This window comes from Lampetra planeri, chromosome 33, assembly GCF_965212315.1.
Source record: "Lampetra planeri chromosome 33, kcLamPlan1.2.h2, whole genome shotgun sequence".
NCBI lineage: Eukaryota > Metazoa > Chordata > Hyperoartia > Petromyzontiformes > Petromyzontidae > Lampetra > Lampetra planeri.
Genome location: NC_136139.1, coordinates 1,864,011 through 1,891,915, shown reverse-complemented (window position 1 = coordinate 1,891,915; position 27,905 = coordinate 1,864,011). Strand labels below are relative to the sequence as shown.

Sequence of the window (27,905 nt, the reverse complement as noted above, 5' to 3'; positions counted from 1 at the left end):
TGCTATTCAATCATCAGGGTAGATGTGCACGATGTGCTGTGAAAAATAGCTTCATAGCTCATCGGATTCCTCCAGCGTGAATCAATATTCTGATCCTAATAAATAAAAATTCCGATTCCGTATCCGAATCCGAATAATACATTCAAATGTGCAAAAAAGCAGCCACGTCAGAGACACGGGGTTCGGCCAAAAATGTGACAAATAAAGACCATGCCACGTTAAACACATTCCAGACACAGCGAACTTGGGTGCACCTTTGTCAAAGTCGGTGACGTTCTCAAGTATTGTTATTATCATCATTATACACTACACGCAGTGCCATGCACGAGTTTGAAAGGTGGCAGAACAGCTTTCGCAAAGCGGGACACCTCCAGAAAGCCCTTCCAAGAGGCTATTAGGCCACACTCTTCCATTTGCTTCAGATGCCTCACCGGGAGATGGAACTGGTGACCTCTGGATTGCGAGTCCAGTGTGCTGACCTTTGATAGAATCAGAATATTTATTTATACTGGAGGATTCCGATGAGCTATGAAGCTCTTTTTTTCACAGATGTCCAGTTAGGGCATGGGGTCAGAACGTGACAACAACAAACGATACAAAAAAGACGATAGGAGAGCAAAGTATCGGAAAGGTAAACAAATCACGAAAAATAAAAATAAAGCTAAAGTATGTTTATGTTAGCAGCTGAAGCCCACTCAGCTATTAGCTTATTTTTCAGAAGCAACCTGGCCACAATTTATAGCTCAGCGAAGTGGCTTAACACGTGGAAATGCATAGCAGCCATGATGATCTATCACACATTACACCGCGGCAGGAACCGTATTCCTACGAGACATGATCAACCTACCAACACAAAAGAAATAGCCCGTGCTCTTCAACGGTTACAATGCAAACTATTCTCACATCAGTCTCACATCTTACCCTGCACCGTGCCGGTCATGAACGTTTGTTGACCATACCTCGCCACGCTGGTCAGTGCAAATTGGTGAAGTCAGGGCCCAAAGACCTACCGCTCACCACTGGGAGTTTTCCGTGGCTGGGAATCGAGGGAGCAAAGGGTGTAACTATGGCTGCAGGGGAGAAGCATGGTTTCTGCTGTTATTATCTCCCGTTATTAACTCTGGGAGAGTTCAAAGGCAGTCAGCAGTGTGGTATGCTGCCTCTCACAGGCTGACAAGACGTTGTATTGTTACTGAGTGGAGAGATGGACCTATGCCTCCTCATATCTTTGCTAGTCAATCATCCACAACAGCACATACAGAGTTGCCTTTATATTAATTACTATAGGGATAGGTTGATATATAAAGTTGTGTTTTTAAAGCTGGGATTTTTCTTTGCGTGTTAGTGTGTTTAAATACACTACTACATGGACGCCATTGTGGTGAGATGTTAACTACCTCGCCTCGTATACAGGAGGTCGAGGGTTTGATCTCAACCCTGACGCCTGCTGTATATTTGGAGTTTGCATGTCTCTCCCCGTGGTCGCGTGGATTTTTCTCGGGGTCCTCCGGTTTTTCCCTCCACAATTTTAATCAACATCACGTGTTCAGAGTATTTGGGTGCTATGAACGGCCACACGATAAGCCACTTCGTTGAGTTATCATTTGTGGCCAGGTCGCTTCTAAAAAAAACTATATAGCTCAGTGGGCCTTACCTGGTAAAATATATTTTTTAAGTTTTTAACTACAGTACATCCCAGCAGTGGATGGTTCATGGCAGACAATAATAATAGCTACCTGGGTCCGAGGTCTTGTGTCCATTTCTGACAGAATCCTCCGGTTCTGGGTGAGATGGCTGTAACCGTCGCACGTTTCTGTGAACATGAAAAAACAACGACATCGCTCTTGATAATAAGTAGAGTCGTGGAACAAACAAGCCAAGTACAGGGACACCTGTGCTTGCGAACATTCGACCTATGAACTTCCAGAGATACGAACAAACCTGTCCCGTATGTTCGGACCGAGAATCGCAAGTTCAACCGCACCACACAATGGATGGCGGTGGTGGCATCTACATCTGCAGAACGTGAAGAACCAGTGGCATCTACGTCTACAGGAGATTATACAACTTGTAAAGCCATTCCCCGTGTTTAGTGTACAAATCGACTTACGAACAGACCTTTGGAACCTAACTTGTTCGTAAGTAGAGGAGTCCCTGTGTACGCAGCTGGAACTTGCGAAAAACAGCGCAATAATTATTATGATTTACAGCGCTTAGCCAATCTGTTCCTAGATGAAGGGCTCCCCACCCCATGGCAGTCACGGGAGTTGTTTGACCATACTTCACCATGCTGGTCAGTGCGGGTTGTTGATGGGGGTGATCTCAGGACCGATTCAGACACCTCTCGTCATTGATGCTTGTCAATGTTCTCCCTAAGAGCGACCTTTTGTGAAATACCAATCATCAAGTTCCTTTTTGCTCGACAGTATTCACGCTGCCATTGCTTTCGCTGTCACACACGTTTAGTAATTTTTGTGACGTGTGATCTTCGATTTCTTTTCTCATTCTTTTTCTCGTGGTTTTACAGAGTTGTGAGGTTTGCGGCCAGTTGGGACGTGAGAATAATGAACACCTTTTTTTTTTAAGCATCAAAAAGGAATCAAGAAATTGGACCCAGGAACTTGAATGGTTACATTTGGAACGTAATGTGGTTGTCTCTCACAGACAAATTCCAGACTTGCAGAGGCATCTCCGCCCTCGCTAATTTCCACACGGAAAGCGATCGCGGGCTGGTGTGATGCAAAGTGCCCTCCATCAACACCGCCAAGGAGAAGAAGACGCAGCTAATTACAGCCAAGACTTTACAAAGATAATTGCGGGGTGGGCCATCATTGTCATTATCACGCATTATTATTTTGGTCCACTCGTAAATAAATAAATACCCCTCAGCCACTTGCTTTGACGAATATTTCCGTCACTAATTTCCGTTATCAAGCTCATGGTCCACCCTAAACCGCATCCACTGCACAAACCATGGCAGATGCGGATACCCTGATGATGCACAAGTGGAAAACTTAAAAACTCCACAGTAGTAGTGTGCGACTGTGGTCATCCAGAACAGAGACCATACAACGTATAACGACGCAATGCCCCAATCCACAAATACAAAGGAGACATCATCACAGCCACGATACACTCCGCTGCTCCCGACGCGGTTGTCTGGGCTTGATCACCTGAACGTGAAATCGAAGTCGACATCATCAGCCGTACGAAAGAAAGAAGAGGTTATAAAAACTTGACGCTGCCGCACGATGGCAGTGGCGCCGCGATGCCAAGACTCCATGGTGCCGATGCGCACGGAGAGCGACGAGGCTCGGGGCGCGTTTGGCGTGGGTGTGCGCGCAACGCACGCGACGCGCTGCTGGCACAGCTGCGAAGGTGCCGGTAATAACAGGGTGCTTGTCGGAGTAAGTATACATCTCGGGGGGCTGGTAGAGGGGGGCAACTGCATGCGAGTGCCTAGCCTTGAGTGGTGTCTTGCCGTGTGATGGACAACAAACTCGACAGGTGATTTATGGACGAACGTGTTACGTTTTGACGAAAAAAACTCCTGGGACCTTTTAATGTCCCGGGAAGACTCGCAGATTTTACAGGGCAGCGGCCACCTCAGATGGGCAGCAGCTACCCAAGCATCTCCGATTAGCACGGTTGGCTACTGTGAGTTGAGCCTTGGTGAAACCAGGCATGAGGCTGGCGTGGTGGCACGGCTAAGTCTTCACTGATCCCGCTAACGAAGTGTCCAACTCGCTTCCGACAGTCACGTGTTCTGCGACGTAAGCCACACATTGCGACCAACCGCGCTAATCGGAGGTGCAGGGAAGGACAACGAGGTGCCGGGGAAGGTACGACCTGGAAGTGCATCAGAAAGGTCGTGGGAAAAAAACCACTCCAGCAACACGCTGATGAACACCAGCAACACTGTGACGTCAATGACAGCGCAAATTGCGGCGAGTGGAGTGCATCAAGATATCAAACGCTTCGTGGGCTCCCTTTTCCCCCAGGGCGTTTCGACAAAGGCTGCGCAATGTCTCAGCGTGAAGTTTGCGTGATGTCTCAGCGTCTGGCTGTCAGGAGGAAAGGGGGGGACCCCCTAAGGCTGGGCGCACAGGACTTTGGCGGACACAACAATTGTTACCGCACACAGGTCGGTCCGACAAAAAAAAATCCTACGAGAGATTCAAGTTCGCGGCCGACACAAACAAGCCCAAGCGTTCAAACGCGCACTGCTTTCCGAGGTCTATTCAGTTTTGCGGCCAAACCCAAAAATGCAAGGGATATATTATAACGTCGGCGTACGGTGAATGGGTTTGCAGAAAAAATATGATGGTGTTTCATTTCTCTTTGGAGGTAAAGTAGGCGTGATTTATCTTAGATACAACTCAGAGGCACCAAAACATACTCGCTAAAACAAATCCATTGGGTTGAGAAACTTTTTGGAAAAGGCTGCTTTAAAACATTTCTAGACACCCTTGCAGAGGTGGGCTGCTGCTGCTGCTGTCGCCGCTGGTGCATTGGCATTTGATTCGTGGACCCACCTACTGCAAGTACAATCCATTGCGGAAACACACTCACAGACTACTCTACTCATCGTGCATTCGACCAATGGAGGGGAGAACCACCGATCACAAAAATTGGGTTCTAAACCAATCGGCAGGGCTTTAACTAAATATGACGACACAGTGTGTGACATGAACTTCCTAAAAAGCCAATGACAGGTGACAACCAACTTATCACATGGTGTCCTCGTAGCAAATCAGATGCCCTGTGCAAGTGACAAACCAAAATTATCACATGGTGTTCTCGTAGCAAATCAGATGCGCTGTGCAATACAAATGACGTGTGATTGTCATGCGGGCCGTTTAGAAACTCCATGTTTGTCATAGTGCCATTGTTATTCATTTCAATTAGGACCAAGACCGACAATAACTACCCTTGCGTTGTGTTTGTGGTTGTTCTACGCTGGAGGAGGGCTGGCACTGGTTCACACGTCAGCCACCATTGACGTTGGCCGTGGCTGTGAATTTAACTCAAGTGTCTGGGTTCATAGCATATTGTGCTAACCACTGTGCTACCACTCCAACCCCTCAGTTGAATCACATGACTCCTCCCTGCCTCCCCCCCGACAAAACAAGATAAATCACAAATAGAACTTAGAGAAATGCGTTAACCTTGAGAAATATCCAATCCGTGTGAAATTTCCATTGTAAGTGATAATAAAATAACATTTTGGGTAACACAACACCTGAGCTTGGCCAGAGTTGGAGTGCTTCTCAAACACGAAAGGAAGGGGTAAAGCGTGTCGCTGTCGAAGGTCACCAGGATGTTCGGGACCCAATGTCAGTGTTGAGAAAATGGTGCTCAGCAATCCGGAGCGGACCCCCCTGCCTATCCTGCTACTGGGGCCGGGTCACAGATAAGACGTTACACACACACACGCGTGATTGGAATGATGACAGTTTATTTTTAAAAAGCGCGTTACAACTCGTCAACTTGTCCTGAAAAGCGTTATCCAATGTCTCTGTCGTTACAGGAAGCCCCAACTCCACCGCCCACCCAAGCCTTACCCTGCCGTCAAAAATGTAGACAAAACATTTGCAATGATTTATATATACTATATATATTTAACAACAACAAAAATCACGTACATGCAAATACACGCTTGGTCACCCAACGATGCAGCCTAATGGACCCAAAACAGGTAAAATGTGTTTAGTGGAGGAGAAAACAAATAGTAATACTGCCTCGAGATGTGTTTTTATGGCGAGGGCATAGGGTTTGCTTTTCTGAGCATGCAAAGAGTAACCCAATTACACATCACAAGTTCAAAGTTAAACCACAGCGGCTATTTTATTACTCGTCAAAGCTCCAGTTGTCCGCTCACCGCTGACGCTGATTAACTTGTGAGGAGCCAATCATTTGGTGGTGTATACATAAAGGCGATTTTGCTTTCTGCAGGGCCCACATTTAAATGTGGCATTTTGCCACCCACAATGCAATATTACAAGCGCCACTCACAATATATAACGTTGCAATAATATAACGACCAATGCCGCTAACAATTCAAGATTGTAACAATGTAACAATCAGCGCCACTAACAATGCAAGACTGTAGTAGTATTAATAATAATAAACTACAAAAACACTATAACCCAAACTGGCAAACCGCTCACAATAAAGTTTTTTTTGGGTTAGGTTGCGTAAAACAAAATCCTTTGTTATGAATATTGGTCGCGAAAGCCGACGTATTAAACTGGCAAACCACGATCATGTGTTACAGTTATAGCTACGTTATATTAGTGCATTTGATCATTGCCTTAAAACTATTACTCCATGAATATCATCATCATGACCGTACGTCTAAGTTACGAATACAAAACACAAACACACCGAGCTTGTTAACCACGCGCGAAATCGCACCGGGCTCCGTAAACAATTAAGCAAATGTCTTGCGTTACTCTATGGGCTTCTATGAATTCATTAGTAAACCACGTGCATTATCGACCGTGTCCCCACCGAAATAGCAAAACCTGGGCGGGCTGCTCGTCTTCACTCACTGTCTTCCAACCCGATGCCGAGAATTCCGTAGCGCTCATCGTCGGCTTAATTTCTCGCCAAATATTTCCCCGGGACGCCGGTAGGTGACGTCGGGTACCAGTAGTCACCACAGCCGCAGCGAGATATATACTGGATGTGGTGTGCCGGGCGCGGAAATATTTTATGTCGCTCAACCAGCTACAATTGTGAAATGAATCCCTGGTCTCCGTAGTAATTGGATCCATCTCTCCAGAGCGTAGCGATTGTTGATTGTTTAACTTGCCGATCGATAATGGGACCCCCCCCCCTCATCATAAGTGAATGGTTAGTATGGTTACGTTGGCTTGATATGAAAACCTAACCGCGTACTGTAAAATGCTGCCATTCCTCCATATGACATCACCATCATGTGTTTTTTTCATGGTAAACAAATCGCTCTCATATCTGGTACATTTTCTGATATCAAGACAACGCTGGGTTACATACAGCATTTCGACAAATCTTCAAACTGGGTTGAATCGCTGCTTCGTGTTGCGAAAGCTTCACCGATTTACAACACCACGAAGAAAGAAAATGTTGCGCGACATGTTTGCATCTTGGCAAAATTAGTGCGGGCATTAAAGGCGGCAGTGCTGGCAGACGAGACTTGATACACTTTTAATTTCGATTTAAAGCTTTCATCATGATAATGATTACTTGTGTTGCAATCGAAACGTCGGGGGAATTTTATTGTTAAATTTTATTTATTTTATTATTTCCCTTCTACGTGACTTTACCGAAAGAACCAAGAATAGACTTGATACACGCTGGCTCACGAGTTAGTTTGCTTCAGATCAGACATGAGGACTCACAAATCGGCTCTTTTGCAATCAGGAATGATAGCTCACTTGATACATTTTTGGGGATTAAAATTGTCGCCAATTTCAGACTCAACACGTTCGTCCATAACACTATGGCTCAAAAATATATTTTTGATAATTATATATATATATATTTTTTAAGGCCACAGTGGTATTGACAACTGTGTCAGGTTGTTTTGTAAATTGTGGTTGTGCCACCACTGGCCACGCAGCAGTGGCATCGCCAAATAATTTGTTGAATCTAAACTTCCATCGTGTTCAACAAGGTACGTGCAAGATGAATACGGCGCTGTATTTCATAGTCCCCTCATGCGATTATGGAATCATGCAAACATTTTGCACAGACCGATAATGTTGGGTTTTCCGTCTTGGGCGGCATGTTGAGCGCTGTCCCCCTCTGGAGGTTTTTGTGTGCGAGGTTAAAGCTCCGAGAGAAACAAACGATGTTCAACATGCACACTCAACCTGGGAAAAACACCACACACTTGGTTGGATTGCGAGCATGTGTGAAACCTTCGGCAAAAAATAAACCAATGAATTCCACGCAAGGCGTGTGAAAAATATTGCACTGCAGAAACACAGCCATCGAGCTTTAGCCAAGAGCAACAGTTCTCAAAACTAGCGGTCCCGACTCCAATTAAGGCAATAAATAAGAACTTGATGGGGCCGTAGTGTAGATGTGAATATTTGCGACCCGGCAAAATACATTTTCTGCTGTGAACCTGCAGAAGTCGGACAAACCAGGTTGTCACAGAGGTGGAGAAGTAGTTGGAAGGCTCCGTGAAATATGTAATCCACATTACCTACTCGTGCACGCCGGCCGGACATCTTGGCAGAGGTGGGTGTACCCACACTTTACCTCACCGCAAGCACAATCTCCTGATTGGCTAACGGTGGTGTATCCAATTATACTGATCAAACCATCATAGCATCTCTTTGGGATCAACGGTATCCTATTCATCATGTGAGGTTGTGACAAAATAAGGTTGAGAACCACCGATGTAACCCACTGACAAACTGGGTTGCACGTAGTTTCATCGCAGCCTCATCACAGAGCGACCCTCGTCAAATATTTCAGCGTGTGCATTGCTTTTTGTTCCCTCCGGGGAGCCATGCATCAACCTGCTCGTGCCACGCCAGCGGCAAAGCCGCAGACTCCGGCCGCCAGTGAAGGCGGCGTGGCGCGAGCGAGCCTACGCTACCCTGCACTCGTCGTTGCAGTTCCACCGTGCACAGTAAACAAACACGAAAGGGGGTTGCGAGGCTGCCACGTAATTATTCGGAGAACGATGCGAAAGCTTTAATTGGGGCCTGAATTAACACAGCAGACACACGAGCAGCCGGGAGGCACGCGTGTCGTGACCTGCCTGGTGAAGCCGATCAGGGAGAACAAGGGGGAGCCGAACCTGTGCCTCTGGACCTCTCTCTCAGCGCGGCTAACAAGCGACGGGTCCGGTTGATCGAAGCGCTCGGCGCGGTTGGAGGAATCAACTGAAGTTCACGGGAGGCAGAGCCGCACCCCCTGCTAGGGTACACGGCGAATCCGGGCCACCGCCCCGGGCCCTGCACTTTGGGGGGCTCGCTCGCAGTTTCGACGTCACGGGGCGGGGGGGCACACACAGTGGGGTTTGCCCCAGGCCCCCCGCACCCCCCCCCCCATGGATGGCCCTGCGAGTGATCATGGTAGCAGCGAACAGTGGTAACAATGTAACTGGCCGCCAAAGATCATCTGACATTTCCAATTTGACTACACTTGTCATGTAAAGCGGTTGATAAAGATTTCTCCAAGTGTTCCGAATTATAATCCACCTCAAACTGATAGGAATTCCACGTTTTTTGTACTGAGTCAACATTAACCGGTGGATCCAAGGCCGTGATGGACAATGACGTCGCCATCGCACCAAGTAGGTGGACCCAAGGTCGAGGACTTCTGACCTCATCCGTCAACGTATGTGTCACATTTACTTTACCATCGTGGGATGTAATTACCATCATGGGATGGTAAATGGGAGAATTCCAAGAGACTTCCCAAGATGGCTGGCGAGTGATGCTAAGAGAGTTGGGCCACAATCATAGACTGGGTCACTGGTATTGTGCGGTGACCAGAGGTTGAACCCAGGTCTCCAGGTCCTGTGCTGCAGTTTGCTTGTACAGCTACAGCATTGGTCGACACATTTAAAGTGTATCCACAAGGCATGTAACAGTGCACCATCGATTAAAATGTAACGTTAGACTCACGACACCAGCGTAGGACGGTGCGTGTGTGGTGAATCGGCTTCGTTGGTTGCAATTCGTTCGTGCGGCCCCTACAACCATTGATGTGCTATAGTGCCGTACAATGATTTAAAAAAAAACCATCTAAATCGGAACCTGAAATAATGAAAATTTTACGATTTAAAAACGTGCAATAATTTGCGAGGGAAGCGAATCGTTGGAGGCCTAGCAGATACAGAAGATGTGTCATTGCCGCCGATTCAATTTTAAGCGTGGCCTCACGAAGCACAAATACAATTATCCACGTGAAAACGGATTATTTACTATTAAATGGAAATTGTTTACTAACTTTATATTTTGGCATAAGGGAGTGGAAAAAGCCCCCTCAAATAAATTACGTAAAATATAATAAACAGTAAAAAAAGAGGGTAAAAATGAAAGAGTAAATATATTATCTTGAATCAAATAGCAACCAAGAATGAACATGATTTTAATTGAATCGTTCAAAATGGATCAATCCTTGCATGCCTCGTGTATACAACACACAGTCCACACACACGCACACGCGCGCGTGTATATATCTGGCATTCAGATTGTTGCTTCGAAAAAAACTAAAAATGCATGTGAGAGAAACTGATGACACGGAACGTATCTGGTTAGCAGTGAAATGTCTCGATCATTCCGAATAAATATTGCTCAAAACGTAAGTCAGGAAGATCCAGCAGCACAGGCGTTGATTATGCAAGTTCTCAATAAATAGTCGTTCCTGTGTTTCTGTCCCAATAAAAAACGATCGTGGAGTTATTTGTCAATCCACTGCTGGATGGCCTCTCCATGCTGCGTTAAGTCATGGGGGTGGCTATATTTCAAGTGCAGGGGAGACCCAGGACCGGTTCTGAGATCCTTCAGCACGCTGTTAGCCGTCGTCGGGAATGGAATTCAATCCACCAGCTTTGCAGAGCAGTTTTGTACTACGTGGCTAAAATTGATCAAAATTGTTCTTCTTAAACAATTATACTGAAAAATATCTTTGAACGTTAAGCGACGCATTGCATTTACACGGTAGCCTCATTTGAATGACCGTAAGGCAGCAAAAACAAGTGTATTTTCTGTAAACTAAAAAAACACCACACAAGCACAAAATACAAAGACCCTCCCGTATAGCCTTAACAGGCTGTTGGCACAAGTGCTGTTAGCGCGCACACACACACACGTGCAGCGTAGCCTCAATATTAGTTTATCACAATTATCCGCCTGTCAGCGTCTGCACGAATGTAATAATCAGCATCCCACCAAATACTTCACGCCACCCAAGAACATAGCCCGACCAATCTCATGAGCGCGAGGTGGCGCGCTGACGTAGACTCAAGGGAGGGGGGGGGAGAGACCACAAAAGGGCACCCCCCCTCCCTTCAAGAGATGCATTAACACCGGGGCGATAGCGAGGGCCAGGATTGTTCCAGTCTTTCCTGGCCTGGTCTGAACTGGAGCATGTTTACATTACGAAGAGGAAAGCTGCACCCATTGCTTTGTCTGTTAGGAGACACGCCTCGCACGCTCAAAGTTCGTTGCCAATAAAACGAAAAGAAGCCGCTGATACCATAAAGCAAGGCCCGCCAACATATCCCCAACCTTGATTAAATTTGCCAGATGTAGCCAGAGATAATGAAAGACAGCTGATACCGGTAAACAGTGCCCCCCACTTGAACATATCGGAACACCCGATGAAGAGCTGAATATCTGTGAGTTTAAAATTAGCAATGAAAACAGACAAAGCCTGCAGAGTTTGGGAAAAAGAGGCATTTTTTGTCAATTGTTCTTGCGGCCTAACCCACATTGCGGGCTTTTCATTCTTGCAGAAGCTGAAAAATGAGACAAATATCTGACAGCACTCGCCGTTCAATTTAAATGATATCTGGGATATTAAACCCACCCGTTTCACATGAATGGAACACCCAAAGACTTTCCCCTGAGTGGATTCATTTGCCATGGGCCATTTTTGTCAGTCGTAATGAGGCCCTTCTTATTCAACAGGAACAACCAAATCGCTTGGTGGTTCCAATTTAGTTTCGGCAAAACCAACTGTGTCTAGGCAACGCTTGCGGGAATGGAACGACGTATCAAGTTCGTCAATGTCTCGTATGTCTTATATCTTATAATAGATTTATGTAGAGCCTTGCACCAAGGCGCTTCACAAAAACATCGTAAAATTGTACATAAGGTGATAGATAAGACGATAGTGTTTGAAATAAAGCGTGGGCTTGTTATTAAAAGTGGTGGTGGTGTAGTTATGGTGATAGGAGAACAGGTGGGAGTGGTTAAGGAGGGGTTGGGGTAGTGGTAGGGGTTTGGGTAGTAATAGGGGTAATGATAGGGGTAGTGATAGGGGTTGGGTTTGGGGTTGAGGTAGGTCTGGTCAAAGCTGGAGGTCAGGGAGTAGCAGTAGCAGGATGGGCTCAGGAGAAGAGATGGGTTTTAAGGGAAGGAACGGAAGCAGCTTAACTGCTTCTGAATCAAGATTGAAGATGACTGATATAAATTGTGTCCAGAATATGTTGTCTGTATTAATGTTGGTTTCGTAACAAAATAAACCTCAGTTCACCAACAACGTCATCGCCAGTACAAAACTAAAATCTCATAAAAAAAAATCTGTGAATGGCAGCAATGACCACGTCGCTCTCTTCAACCAACCGACCATACGGCTAAATGCACAAACATCATGAATTGAACATTGCAGATCTCATTTCAATCCACAACAGAGGCCCGAATCTGTGTCCGTCAGTATGTACTCAGAAGATATGCCAAAATAACACTCATAATTTTAAGACCGTTCATCTTCGGAAACATGAATTTTTTTTATATCAGGCCCCATGGTGTACCGTGCAGTCAACCTTTCTCGTCTCTCTTATCTCTCTGCCATGAAGGAGGGCCATTGCCTGAAACGTCACCTCTTAAATAACCCTTCCTCTCTAGAACACTGCCAAGGACGAACGTGTCGAGCATTCGTTAAGCGTACCGCAGCAGCAGCAGAGTCGCGAGCCGCCGGACCGATGTAAAGTGACCTTTCCGTTCCTATTCCTATCGCCCTTACACATCACTGCCCCCCCACTCTGCCTTACCCAGAAGCATGGGCATGCTGCGGTGGTGGCTGGGTGCCGAGGTGCCCCGATCCGTCTCGCTCTGCGGCCCCAGCATCCCGCCACCGACTCCTCCGCCGCCAATCCCAACGCCGACGCCGCCGCCGCCAATCCCAACGCCGCCGCCGTACGCGGCCTGCGGGAACGGCGGGCTGCTGCTGCCGTCGCCCGTGTCACGTGTGCCCGGCGCTGCGCTGGCGCTGCCCACGCTGCCCTGGCTGTCCAGCGAGTTGCGGCTGCCCGGAGCGCCGCCCCCGCCACCGCCACCGCCGCGCCCCCTCTCCGCATCCAGGTGCAGGCATAGCTCCTTGAGGTCTGTGTTCTCCTGCGTGCGATAGGGGGGGGGGGGCACGAGGGTGGTCTTAGGGTCAGGGTATGGCGCTCTCTCGAGGAGAGGGGCCACTGCCTGGCCCCGTGTGAGCGCTGTTCATCGAGCGGGACGGATGGCCTCAAGTGGCAGGCAGGTTCCACGACCAGACATCGACCGGGCACGTGAGCAAGGTAACGGGGCCGGGATGCATGAAGCAGTAGTCAGATGTTAACTACCTCGCCTGGTATGGTAAAGGTTGTGGGTGCCATCCCAACCCTGACGCCTGAGTTTGCATGTTTCTCTCCCCGTGGTTGCATGGATTGTTCTCTGGGTCCTCCGGTTTTTCCCTCCACATTTAGAATCGACATCACGCGTTCAGATTATTTGGCTGCTTTAAATTTCCACATGATAAGCCACTTCGTTGAGCTATCATTTGTGGCCAGGTCGCTTCTGAGAAAGAGCTGTATAGCTCAGTGGGCCTTACCTGGTAAAATAAAACGTCTTTTTGTAGTATGGGAACAATGGCCTGGGACGGTTTGGCATCCGGGCCAAACCTGGGAACATTCCTGGGCAGGGAGAGTCCGGTTCCAAGTAGCCATGGAAACAAGCAAGACAGCGTTCTCCCATGCCGGAGCTATTGCGTGGCACGGCCCGACTGCTTTCTGACCGAGCGCTCAGCCCCCTCTGCTCCGCTTACACCCAGGATGGGAGACCCCAACCTGTTTACGCCTATCCCCGAGCTAATTAAATCCGTGCTTACTCTGGGGAGGGGATTTATTACGATTGTGATTAATTATTTTTCTTCTCAATCTTCAATCATCCGTTGTTTCAACCGCCGCCCCGAGACCAAAATGACAACCTCGTAATTTAAAAGTCCGATGCGCCAACCTTTAAACCATGCCATCACCCCCACAATTTGGTACACGGGGCGAAAACAAAGCGACGGGAACACGCCGTTCCTCGTGACCATTTGTCAGATGTATTCATCAGGCTACAAGTGAACTCCGGTTTATTGTTTTGCTTGGAAAGATTCCATTAGCGGAGCGCCGTGCGCGCCAATCTGGGTATAAGCGAATTGTAAGCGAATTGTTAGTGTCTGCAGTAACTTCAGCGAAATCGGTGAAACCGTGCACGTGAAAAGCAACAGCGAACTCGCGAAAACGTCTGGCTTCTGAGAAATATAAAATTTTCAATTAAAATACAACCAAAAAATAACCGGGTGCTATTTTACTGCATTATCAATTAGCATTTTGCACATTTAATATATATGCACAGCTGTTGTAATAATCATCGTCACTCACAATCTATCCACTACTGGATGATGGCCTCTATATATCATCGGCATATCCTCATGGACCTGCGATGAAGCAATTATCCATCCAACTCGCGCAAAATCACAGCTATTAGATGACGTGACAAAATACAACAACATCAAATTCATCAATACCCCCGGGGCGTTCATGAAAAAATATATAATAGGCAACGGTTCAGACAATGGCACCTCTTCATAGCACAAACATTAGAGTGGACAGAGTGGATAAGAAGAGATGGAGACATCACAACAGCTCCTACACCAAATTTACATCGCCGTGTGAAGTCTTATTATCCACATTTATCCACAGGATTTGACCCAAAACTGGCCCAGAAGTGGATCCTATTGCCCGCACTTGCGCGCAAATAATAAGACGCGTAAAACGCATGGAGAAAATGCGGCTATTAGGATCCGCACGAAGAGCACGGTTGGTTACGAAAGGTGCAAAAGATGTTCAACATAAATTTCGATTTAAAGCTTTCGTGACTGCAGGGATTCATCTTCTTGGTTCTTTCGGTAAAGTCACGAGTCAGACTCTGCCTTCTCGACAGACCTGTTCTCCGCCTGAAGACGGCTGCTTGCGTTGTGGCCGAAACATCGTGAGAATTATTTTATTATGTTTTATTTTTATTATTTTATTATTTTCCTTCTACGTGACTTTACCGAAAGAACCAAGAAGATGTTCAACATACACACATACTGTACACATCAGTACGGATTAGTTTCACTTCATTGCACGAAAGGGCCACGTACAATATTCACGTCGAACGCTTCTCTCTCTCATGGATTCCTTCCACCAGCAGTGGTGTGAGCGAGCAGTTTCAGGGCTGCAAGATTACCTTTTCTCTTTGGTTACTCAGAGATCATGAAAAGAAACCGGACTATGGTTTATGGCTACCAAAAAAAACAAGCAAATTCCACCGAAAATGCAAGAATTAAGTAAGGGGGAGAACTTGTTGACAGCTTGAAAGGGCTCGTGAATGTTGTCTGCTCGAGTTCCATTCCTCCTCATTGATTTCCATTCTATTTTAAAGTACCCTAATCTTTTAAACAGTTTATCATGTGCCGGGTGAATGCTCGTATTTACAGTACACTGTAGTTATCTTCATGAACCCGGTTTTCAGGTTCAGGTGACACTACATTCCAATGCTCGAACGTGTCTCGAGCACACTTTTGCAGTGCATCATAAATCTGCTCTTAGGTTTTACTTTACACTGTCTCAGTGGGCGCACCTCACAGTGAGGAAGTGCAATGCAGCTAGGCTACTTGATCTGTGCCGTGGCAAATGGCTAGACATTGGCAATATCCAGTTCCAACGTAATTAAGGAACTGAATAACACCTACAATTACAGCCTTAAACGATGTATCCTGATGGCAGAGTTTGCCACAAATTAACCAAAATACCTCGCTGAGCTCATCCAGGAGCATCAACCATCATCACGCCAACTCCGCTCATCCTCGCAGCAGCGGCTTTTGGCCAACCATCGAACGGTGGTCACAGCATCGCGCGCTTTCAGGTGCGCTTCTGCGGCCGTCTGGAACGCTCTTCCTTCCGATATTAAAGGAAGCGACTGGCGATTTGCACTTTGAAATTAAGATTGAAAACGCATTTTCTTAAAAACCGCATTTTGTGTTTAGTTTGTTGTCCTTCCCCCGCACCTCCGATTAGCACGGTTGGATGCGTACGGTGCAAAAGAAGTTCAACTTACATACGTACGTACAGAGTGGTGGGACAGAGGTTAGCGTGCCGCGCTATGAACCCAATGACTGGAAATCAACTCCCCGGCCACGGTGAACATCAGTAGCAAGCGATATCAGAATCCGGTCTTGCCACGACCCCACCTTCACCGACCCACACTGGGCAGCCTGGTGAAGTATGGTTAAAGAAAAACGAAGACCAACATGGTGTGGAGAGGCCTTCATCCATTGGTGGATTGAGAATCGGTTGAACTCATACAAAAAAAAAAGAAAACCTCCAATATGTATCCCGATAATGCAACAGAAAATTCCACAATTATATGTAACAAATGTCTCGTTTAATCCAGTCTCAGTATAGCAGAGAATACATTAACTAATTTGTATCGCATTACTTATTTAACATTGCCAAGGGCAAAATACAATTTTCTGTGGTTTGGTGCCTTTGGTCTGTGACGTTGGTCAACTGCCAGTTTGCTGTGGGCTACAAACTCGAGTCAAAGACAACAAAGAAAAAACTTTTATTTTCACAAATCATGCATGGTGGCAACACGGTGTTGGAGAGGTGGAGGAATTTCCCTGGCTTGATATATTTTATTTGTTTTTCATGCCTGGGACTACACTCTCAGTTATCATTCCCGTGGGGGGAGGGGGGTAAATGCAACTTCTCTCCGATTAAAAAAAAAACAATATTTAGAATTGAATACAACAGGGATGAGTCCACTCACTGAGTATGACGTTTCGCCAGTACTACCCCCCCCCACCCCACTTTGCGCAAGAGCGCAGAAGCGTGGTCACCACATCTACGTCTCTATATAAGGAACGAAACAGACTTCTCCACAAATCTGGCTATCGCCTGATGAAGCTAGTTGTAATTACTTGCGAAACGTCGTACTCCGATTGTAAATGTTGTGGCTTGGCTCTCCAACACACCGGTGTGCTGTACTAGTGACGAATTGGCCACGTTCTGTTTACGTGACAACCCTTACTAGTTGGCTGTGTCGGGTGGTGGCGGGTTTTAACGACACATTTATATATTTACGCGATCTAACAACAACAAAAGACTCTATTATGGATGATATTGGTTGCGAAAGCCGACGTGTTAAACCTCTCCACTAATGAAGAAGGCTGGTTGCATGAATGCGTGGATGTCATCTAATGGAGAGGTGCTAGTGCCGTTGCACGATTTTTGGCTTTAATTATATGACTAAATATAATTATAGTAATAAATATAATTAGATGAATTATAATTATATGAATTATATTCGGCGCGATTTAACCTTCTCTGGTGGGATGGTTTAGAATCTAAGCCTTAAAGAAAATATGCTGGCACACTTGATTTCAATGTCAAAGTTAAAGTACTGACTTTGTCATCCGAACAATGCACTGCTTGTACTCAAATCAATTAACTTACTTTTTCCTACAGCGAACCCCACTCCGTGACTCAGCAAAAGGCACAGTAGCACTTTGTTACAGGATTAGATCTGGCCCACGGATCTAGTGGTCTCATTTGCACACCAGCCATGAGGATAATGGTAAAGGTGCAGGGCTGAAAACGCTTGCTCACAACACTATTTTAACTTGTGTTTGTTTGTTGCGGTTGCACCCGATTCAAAAGCCGAATGGCTCACAGGGCTTTGCCAAATAAATGAAACTGAAAAAACTGAAAACTATTTTACTATTTTAATTTTACCAGCTAACGCACCCAATGAGCTATTCACTCTTTTTCAGAAGCGACCTGGCCACAAATGATAGCTCAACGTGGACATTTTATACCAGGCAAATACTCTAAACGCGTGATGTTGATTCTCAATGTGGAGGGGGAAAGCCGTAGGAGCCCCCACGGGGAGAACAAGAAAACTACAAATATACAAGCGTCGTCAATGCCGGGATCGAACCCATGACCTCCTGCAAACCAAAGAAGGGAGTTAACATCTCGCTGCCGTGGTACTACTGGCAGAGGGCCTCCACTCGGGCAAGCACCAGAGACAGGCCCTCTGGAGCGTGCTTTGGCCTGCTCTTCCACACTGGTCAGACGTCTCGCGAGTATGCACACTTTACCCGACCGCACGTGACCCATTTCTACTGCTGGGTGGACAGAAGGTAATTGGGTACCAGAGACGAATGTTGTCACATTTGCTTTGGGGCCAAGTTTACGGAGCTGTCATAAGATGCGCTAACGCCATCGGTCATCTCTTGTTGCTCCTGCCAATTTAAAGGGCCCTGTGTGCCAGTTGTCACGAGCGAATGTGAAAACGTGTTACTGACATCATCCAATATAACGAGGTCTTCAAATGCTCTTCTGCCTCCAGGGGCTGGGGATCATTGATCATGTGTGAAGCCTATTCAGTTTAATGCACCCGTATTGTATGTTCACATATGACTATTTAAAAAGGCTCCTGTCTTTCTGAAACGGTCCCTTCTTTATGAACTACGGACATCGTTCAAGAATCTACTAAAGCTCACTGTATTTTAAACATACGAGGCGATATATTTATCGATACCCCCCACCCCCCGCCCATTAAAATAATAGCGATCATTTACGGAGATTTGTTTTGATTATAAAAAAAATCCCTAGCGTCAGCAGTGGCATGAGCGAGCAATTGCAGGGCTGCACCTTTACCACGCGGTCGCCATCTCTCTCACGACCCTGGGATGCCAAACGGTCTCTCTCTCTCGGTCGCCCCGTGCACACGAGCCGATTCCTGCCGTCTGCGTCCACGTTGGACATCCTCTGGGGCATTGCCCCCCTTGGTGTCAAACGCCCATCGCAGAGGTCGCAACCGGGTACCCGATACCCGTACCCTACCCGATACCCGGCTACCCTTACCCGGCCTGGTACGGGTAGCCGTTTGCGACCCTGGTGCGGCCGGGTACGGGTAAGGAATCAAAACCCGTTTGCGACCTCTGGCCCATCGTCATCCCTCCATTGCCTTGACATTTTTAAGTTGCGCAACGTCGATAGGGGGCGGGCGGTGCGTGCGTAGATTTTTATGCCTCGGGTGCAAATGAATCATTGCGATTGCTGGGGTTGCCAACGTCTCTTCCTAATCACTGCTTTCAGAGAACACAGTCGAGTGTGACATTTAACAAAACACCTATCAGCATCTTAGACGACTGTGAGGTATCGCTCTCCACCACGTGCGCACACGCTTCTAAGCAGTCGACTTATTCCACACGGATTGCCCTAACAGCCAAGACAATTTGACGCAGCCCCTCTCTCCAAACAGAAATCGAGTGCTTGCTTGAAGTCCGCATAACAAGTTCAAAGCTCTTCCTCCAATACTGAGCTCTTCTATTCGCTGCCTGACTTTTAAAAATCTTATCACTTCCAACCATACTGACTCTAATCCCACAATCATTTACATCTTTTCGATTTGAAGCTTTCGTGACTGCAGGGATTCATCTTCTTGGTTCTTTCGGTAAAGTCACGTAGAAGGGAAGTAATAAAATAAAACATTATAAAATGCAATTCTCACGACGTTTCGGCCACAATGCAAGCAGCACGATAATAAGAAAATCCTCGTCAGTAACAGAAGCCCTCTTCAGTATTCGCAGCCTCTGGCCAAATATTTTTCACCGCTGCCCGAATATTTATTGAAACGATTCCGCTGGGTCTTTGGGCCGCAAACTTTCTCTCTCTCACCTCGGGACGGAGAGCGGTGGGAGAAAGAGAACAAAGTCGTAAAACGGAGCCGGGAGCGGCGATTTGTCGCGACGCGCGGGAAGCCACTTGGCGAGAGGGAAACAGGAGGAGCAGCGGACCCCCGAGACATCGGTGACAGTGAAGTATCAAGGGGGTTGCTAAGCGAGGTTAGAGTGTTGCGGAACGCTGTGTTTTAGTTTAATGGGGCATTTTTTTGTTGCCAGTATAAAGACGATGGGGGGGGTGTGTAAGAAGAGGCTTTATCCTTTTCGGCAATAAAACAGGAGTTGTGTTAAGATGTTCACACGCCAATTGGATAGCTTTTGCAAGACATCAATTCTGCATTAACCACACGTGAGTGTGCCAAAACGTGCAAACAGACACGCTCTGATAATTATGAGATTTGCATTGTCGCTGAAACTGATTGGCCTACACCAGACAGCCTTCTGTCTGGTCTCGTCTAACCAGTGTTCGGCCAGAGAACAACGCCCAAGGGCGAACAGAGTTGCGAATGCAGTGCAAGTATTGGAGCGTTCAGTAGCTCGGGTTGAGCAGTTTCTACATTCATGGGAGCCTGGCTACGTACGGTGGGGGGTGAGGCTAGTGGGGCAACGGACAGCACCAGTCCACAAACGTGTCACATGTCGAACTGTACAGCAGCTGTGGAATGTGTCACAGGGAAGCCCGGTGTGCCGTGGCATGGACTGGCACTCTTGGCCGAGACGAGCCCACCAACTTAAACCCAAATGCCTCCACAGCAAAGGCCCCACACGCGCGCGCGCTCAGAAGTGGCCTTTCAACTGCAGCTTTGTGTTTTTTTTAAATTACACACCACCGTCTTCAGTGACTGCGCTCAATACACAATTCGCGTCCCACTGTTCTGTACACCGTCTTCTTGTATGCACGTTGAACTTCTTTCACCCTTGGAAAAGAGCTGTTTAGGCTCAACGGGTTATTTACTCGGATGATAAACTTTCGAACGAACTTCTGATTCTTTCGCCAACCGCGCGGATCGGAGGATGACGTTGCAGGTAGATTCTTCAGAATTCCAAACGGTGGTTGATGGGATAATAACCTCCGTTTGTCTCTTACTCTTTTCACGTTTGATTTACTTATGTGGAGCGGCAGCAGGAACATTAGAGAGGTTATCTTGGACCAGGAGCGTAACAGACAGGAATAAAAGGGTGAATATAAATAGGAATAAAGGAGTTTTAAGATCAGTTATATGATGGTAATTCATGTCAACACAAAGTAGGGTAGGGAAATCTTCCTCTGGAGGGATTATAGTTGAGTGATGAATCATATTATCCACAGTACTGCAACAAATCCTGGATTACCAGCAAAGCCCACATTCCAAAGTGCCAGATAAAAGGGGAACAACCTATTCTCATATTTTGGTACTGGCAAAGGAGGTCCCATGATGTAGATGCTCACCCCGAGCTCTCATTACTCTGATAGTGCATTGTCTTTGTGCTGTACGCCTTTTGGCGTCCTGTGGTCTAACACCGTTTGAGACGAGGCTCAAAAGAAAGCTGTCTCTGGTGTGGACCAATCAGTTTCAAAGACAATGCATATACTATCAGAGTATGTTTTCTTGTAAAAAGGTTTCAGTTTGGTGTTTTAACAACGTAACACCTGTTTTGTTGCCAGATAAAAGGGGGAAAACATATTCAAGGATTATATTATTTTCCATGAATAGTGAAATTATAACTTTTTCAAGCATTCGCTTACCAAAGTATCGGCTTCGACCATATCATCGCAGACAAGAGGAGTCCGTATACGACTTCTTTTCATCATACAATTATTTACAGCCATTTGTCAATCCACTGCTGGATGAAGGCATCCTCCACGCTGCGCCGACAGATTGGACCACAGCTCACCGCACTGGTCCACGTGGGTTCAGGCATCGCTCGCGATCGAATGATGGTGAGGAACCGTGCAGATTCCCCAGTGCGGTTCACTAAACCACCGTCCCACCGCTTCACCCTTCATCACGTACTCACAAAGTTTTATAGAACTGATACCCCATGCAAATACAATGCGACGTACGACACCGTGGTAAATCCGTGAACTTGTATTTCCTCCAATATCTCGTGGCGACAATATCGGCCCGCGAGTGGTGTAAACATAATTAAGTAAACACGTGCTGCGCTGTGATTAAAGTGCGTCGGTAAGCAACAACGGTGACGAAGAGCCACCCTGCCTGTCGTAAATGACCACGGACAGAAGAATAAGACCTTAACATGCATAAATCAGGTCTCATGGCTCTCACTTCCACGTCATTTCGCCTACAGGTGTGGCGGCACATTTACCTTAATTTAAATCCCAGCGAGGGCCCAGTGGGATGAAGAATCTTACTCAATTTAGGGAGACCAACCGAGTGTAATTTAAAAATGCACGGTTTATAAAAAAAAAAATAGGCGTTAGTTTACCACGTTCATCAGTGGCACAATTTTTTGCCTTAAGCGCTATAATGTTGAGATTAAGTGTGGCTGTCGGGATGACAACGCAGACACCAGCGAAGTGCCCTGGAATGCACTTGAGAGGATCCACATCTTCCACTTTCCCAGTGATTCCGGCTTCGATGAAAACACTCGGTTGAAAACGTCAACAAGTGGACATTGCATCTCCTCCACGGATACGACTACGCATCCACCACTCCCCCTTCACGCACCCCACTGCTCTTCTCAAGCAGGCCTTGCCATCTGGGCAGTGTGTAGTCGAGCTTCTGTGGCTTACCACGATTTGCTTCAAAGGGAATTAAGGGGGCGCACAAAAAATCTCACGGCACGAGAGACTGACATGTGAAACCTCTGAACAAATGTACATTGTTCGGCTCTAGCTGTCGCCCCGATGTATGCGCAGAGACACAGGCTGTCCCAGCAACGGCCCTGACCGTCCGGACGATGTCCCTCGGTGCTTCAGCCGAAGAAGACCGGCACGTTCCTCCGGGGAATTATTTTAGCAGCTAGTCACACATCCATCTCGCCTCGTTCCATCCTCATTTTGCCCTGCATTCCTATAAACCCGTTCAAAGGACTCCCAGAATATAGAGGATAATACTGTAATAAAGGATTATTATGGGGAGGCATAGCTTGTATTCTAGTAGTAGTGCCTTACGCCGATAATACTCCCAAGCCAGCCCTAGCAGCACGAGTCAGTGATTTCCTGCTCAGATACAGTAACAGTACTCATCTCCTGTATACAGAGCATGGCGCCAGTGGCGGAAATTCCACATTCCTTTTGGCAGGGGCGAGTCTATCCATAGGACAACCACTTGTTGACTCATTCACAAAGTGGTGCCCCGTTTTATCCGGACCGATGGGCCGAGTACAATGTCGAACAACCATTTGAACCGTTCCCCGAGTAAGAACTCATAAGAAGCGAGGCTCAGCACTTCAAGACATCTCCCCCGTCTAGGATTCTGCTCCACGTCTCTCTCTCTCACCTTGAGCAGCGCCTCCTGCCGCAGATCCAGCTGCCGCAGCTTGTGCTGCGTCTCCTGCAGCTGCACCTGCAAGGTGCCGGCCCAGCCCCGGCCGAAGCGGTGCCACTCGCGGGCAGCCTTGCGGAATCTCTGCCTCTCCTCGTCCAGAAAGCAGCACACCTCTTTCAGATCTTCGTTCTCTTTCCGGAAGCGCGCGTTCTCGTTACGCAGCGCCGACAGCTGCTGCTGCTGCTCTTGGTCAACTCCTCCTCCTGCTGCTCCGCCACTGCCGACAGGTCCTTGCGGGAGCTGCCGGCTTCGCACGATGCGAACGAGCTCCTCCTTGCTCAGCCTCATCAAGCCGTCGTTCACCATGGACAGCTGCGGTCTCGGGGATTTGCCCGGGTTGGCGTGAAAGTTGGCCGTCATCTTCACGAGATTGTCTCGACAACACGTGGGGTGGTGGTGGTGGTGGTGGTGATGGTGCGTGTGGTGGTGGTGGTGTGCAAGACGAACAACACGTGTGGTGGTGGTGCGTGTGGTGGTGGTGGTGCGTGTGGTGGTGGTGTGCAAGACGTACAACACGTGTGGTGGTGGTGGTGGTGGTGCGTGTGGTGGTGGTGGTGTGCAAGACGAACAACACGTGTGGTGGTGGTGGTGGTGCGTGTGGTGGTGGTGATGTGCAAGACGAACAACACGTGTGGTGGTGGTGGTGGTGCGTGTGGTGGTGGTGGTGGTGGTGCGTGTGGTGGTGGTGGTGATGTGCAAGACGAACAACACGTGGTTCGCTCACGCAGCGACCGGGATGGATGGGATGGTGCCTCCACTCGACAGAGATTCAGACAGCACCCTCGCTACGGTGTACTTGGCCTACTCTTCCACTCTTTAAAACAAAAACACACACACGCACACGCAATTACACACACACAATCACACACAAATCACACACAATCACGCACGCACACGCTTGTTAATGTTCGCCTCGAGTTCGCGCAGACATTAGTCTCATACGCAGTCATCAGCACAGTGTATATAAAGTGTAGTTAATAAATGATGCTTTATACTAGTCACCTGCTGGACTTTAATCTGTTCGGGTTGGTAAACGTTTATGCAACATCGGACGGTCGCAACTACAGCACTAACATCCGCACAAGATGATAATAACAAAGTACATCTCTTGAGGGTAAATATAAATTAACTTGTGTCAACTAAGCCAAGTCGCCCTACCCCCCTCCACACTCAACTCCACCCATTCATCGCCGATTGGCAATCAATTAACCAAATCGCACGAGATCAACCGAGCCGAAAGCGACGTTCGCCACAATTTCCCGAATACGAGAAGCCTATAAACAGCCCTGTCAACCCCTTATCGGTGCCATAGCTTATTACAGACTAATTCAGACCTCATTGGTAAAACCCGTGTCCTGTTATACATCTCAACGTTCATCCTAGAAAGTCCAATCACAAGGGAGAAACACAGACACAAAACAATGTGTTTCTACTCATTTTCCCTGTACACGAATAAGGGGTGAACCGTAGGGGTTGACAGGTATGATAGTGTAGTGTATAGTAGTATAGTGTAGTGTATAATAGTGTAGTGTATAGTAGTGTATAGTGTAGTGTATAATAGTGTAGTGTATAGTAGTGTAGTGTATAGTGTAGTGTATAGTGAATTGTATAGTAGTGTATAATAGTGTAGTGTATAATAGTGTAGTGTATAGTAGTGTATAGTCTAGTGTATAGTGTAGTGTATAATAGTGTAATGTATAGTAGTGTATAATAGTGTATAGTAGTGTAGTGTATAATGTAGTGTATAATAGTGTATGATAGTGTATAGGAGTGTAGTGTGTAGAGTGTACAGTACATACCTGTCAACCCCTTATCAATTCAGACATTGATCACCCCGTCTCTCTTGTAAATCTCAACGTTCATCCTACGAAGTGTTGCCTACTCACTTTCCCCGTGCAGGAACGAGGCGCAGTAACCCGCACGGCTTGGCAGCTCCGCTCTTACATCTCCCGGAGGATCCGCGCGTTCAGCACCCAACACTCGTGGACTGACAGCGGCCCCCTGAAACTCTTCTCACGCCCTGGAGACGAGAGAGAGATGAGGTCCCCACCACGCTCGTTCATCGAAGAGATCGGCGTCTTAAAACCTCCTCCTCCAGCCCGGACACACGAATGACGCGGGCTGACGGAGCGCGACTGCGAACCGAGAGGATGGTTGTTGACACTTTACGCGAGCCAGTCACCATTAGTCAACAACCACAACAACATCGGCAGCAGCAAACCACCCCACGACCACCGCCACTACCACCACCACCGTGTCCGAACACGGCAGTGGAGAGCGAGGGGGGAGGAGGAGGAGGTTACGATGCGAGAGGGAGGGAGAGAGGTTTGGGGTCGTGGCTGTGTGTACAAGGGGAGGGGAATGGGAGGGTGAGTGAGTGAGAGAGGTTTAGGGTTGGGGGGGGAGTAGACAAGGAACGCCTTCCAAGCAGGTGACAGGGTACAATTAAGTTTTTTTTATTTGTAAAAAAGAATTCTAAAGCGGGGCTGCTTGCCTTATGGGTAGCGTGGGTGGTTGCTGATAGCTGCCAAAGACAACGATCCCCCGTGTAGCCTTAACCAGCAGACGGAGTGGCGAGGTCACGCCCGGCCGCCTTTGTCTCCCTAGTGGCGATGTTGACGACAACCCACGCCGAGAGAACGCTGCCGTGGGGGATCTCAAGCTGCTCAGTCTGGTCGCTAGGGGGCGCACGACGGGAAGGTTGCACTGTGATGACACGGAGAGCAACTGCCGTGATGGGGCCTCCTGCCGTGATGGTGGCACCGATTTGAACAAAGACTTCGCACAGCTGCCAACCCGTACGGATTACCCCGTATTCTTGAACAGAGAAATTCAGTTTTCAGGTCCATACGGCGTACAGCCGTTTCAATACGGGCAAAAACTAGTTTTGGTCTATTTGTGTTTCTCTCTTGTGATGGGATTTTGTAGGATGAACGTTGAGATGTATTAGGGCACGGGGTTTACCAATGAGGTCTGAATTGGTCTGTAAGAAGGTAGGGCACTGATAAGGGGTTGTCAGCTGTGGCTTGGTACTCTAGAAACGGAGGTTATTCGGGAATTTCCAGGAAGAAAACTCTAAACGCACGGTCACAGTTTTCTGGATCTCTGTTCTCCGTTAGCACCCCGCGCAAGGGGGTGGAGCAGGAACGCCTCCGATAGGTGACGCTGGTAAAAAAAAAAGACGAATCTGTGAAGTGAACCCTTTACTTTGTACCACCATCTATTACCCACCTTGCAGTTGCACACCTACAACACCTGGTATATGCACCGGTGGTCACCCATACAAGCAATCACCAGGAGGGCAAGGGGTTCCCAGACTTGTTCAGATATCACTTACGGTGCTTTTTCTGGATACGGTGCTTTTTCTAGAAGATTTTGATGTTTTCTCCTGGTTTTTTCTCTTTGCGCATAGTCACTGTAAGATGTTTTCTTGTTCATGTTTTTGTTTGTTGCGGTTGCACCCGATTCAAGAGCCGAATGGCTCACAGGGCTATACCAAATGAATGAAACTGAAAACTGAAACTGAAACGGATGTGAGCCGTGGCTCGGAATTGAACTCATGTAATTGGGTCCACCGTGCAGTGGACGGACCACTGCACCGGCTTTCCACATGGTAACTCCCTCGCCTGGGATGCGGGAGGCTGTGGGTTCGATCCTCACCCTGACGCCTGCTGTGTATTTGGAGTTTGCGTGTCTCTCTCCCTGTAGTCGCGTGGATTATTATCCGAGTCCTCCTGGTTTTCCCCTCCACATTTAGAATCAACGTGCGTTTGCTGTACATTTCGACAGGATAAGCCACTTCGTTGAGCTATCATTTGTGGCCAGGTCGCTTCTGAAAAGAGCTACACAGCTGAAGTGGGCCTTACCTTGTCAAATAGTAACAGTCCAGTGCCTCTGATTTTTCTCCACCTGCCCTGGAACTCACACCCCACACCCCATAACTGCGATTGTAGGGGCACGATGACCCCAACTAATCTCGCCCACTCTGCTCACGGCCGAGACGCGTGCTGTCATCCGTGCTGCGTCACCTCATCCCTCAAATGCAGCCTCCGCAATGACTCACGAATTCAGGGCAAGAGTCACACGCAGAAGGAAAAAAACAATGTAGGAGTGTAACAATTGGTCCCCTCTCTTTCTCTATTCAGTTGTTGTAATTGGAGCTAACGATTATAATTCAAGAGTATTTTTTTTAGAAAAATGTTGGGGTGAGTCACAACCACTGTGTGTGTATGGTGGGGCTGCCTACACCCTATTACAAACTACATACACGAGTACAAAAATGGTCAATGTATAGTCGGATCAAATGTTTTATCAGTCGTGTAATAATTTCAAGAATACACCACTGAAGACAATGCATTTACATGTTTTCCGTTATTGGGATATATTCTTGCGTTAAATTAATAATAATCCCAAAAATGTTATACTTATTTGGCAGCGGTGTGTAAACAAATAAGGGTTACGACACATTTATAAATAACGCGATCTAACCCAAAAAACCTTTATTATGAGTAATATTGGTCGCGAAAGCCTATACGTGTTAAACTACATAACAAAAACTCAACGCATTCGTCAATACTACTGTGCTCAAGAGGAAAACTAAAACAATGGGGGGGGGGGGGGTGTTTCAGGCAGGTGTCCCATCGTTAAAGGAGAGAGATCGATATGGAGAGAATATCAATATACCTTACAATGGCACCTCTT

At 47.3% G+C, this 27,905-nt stretch overlaps 1 protein-coding gene across 3 annotated transcripts in view; it reads right to left on the bottom strand.

The window, feature by feature from the left end:
* Positions 1-25,545, bottom strand: part of LOC144729596 (coiled-coil domain-containing protein 85C-like) — a 33,950-nt gene extending 8,405 nt beyond the window's left edge. Inside the window, exons 1-4 of one of the 3 annotated variants that reach the window (XM_078609960.1) lie at positions 25,004-25,545; positions 23,157-24,018; positions 12,728-13,070; positions 1,737-1,813 (exon numbers count right to left, since the gene is read on the bottom strand). In XM_078609960.1, the coding sequence (XP_078466086.1) occupies positions 1,737-1,813; positions 12,728-13,070; positions 23,157-23,564 (828 nt within the window). In that variant the 5' untranslated portion in view covers positions 23,565-24,018; positions 25,004-25,545. Of the gene's footprint in view, positions 1-1,736; positions 1,814-12,727; positions 13,071-23,156; positions 24,019-24,206; positions 24,983-25,003 lie in introns of those variants that run through there. The other 2 variants (XM_078609961.1, XM_078609962.1) reach the window with 2 other exon arrangements.
* Positions 25,546-27,905: the final 2,360 nt, after the last annotated feature.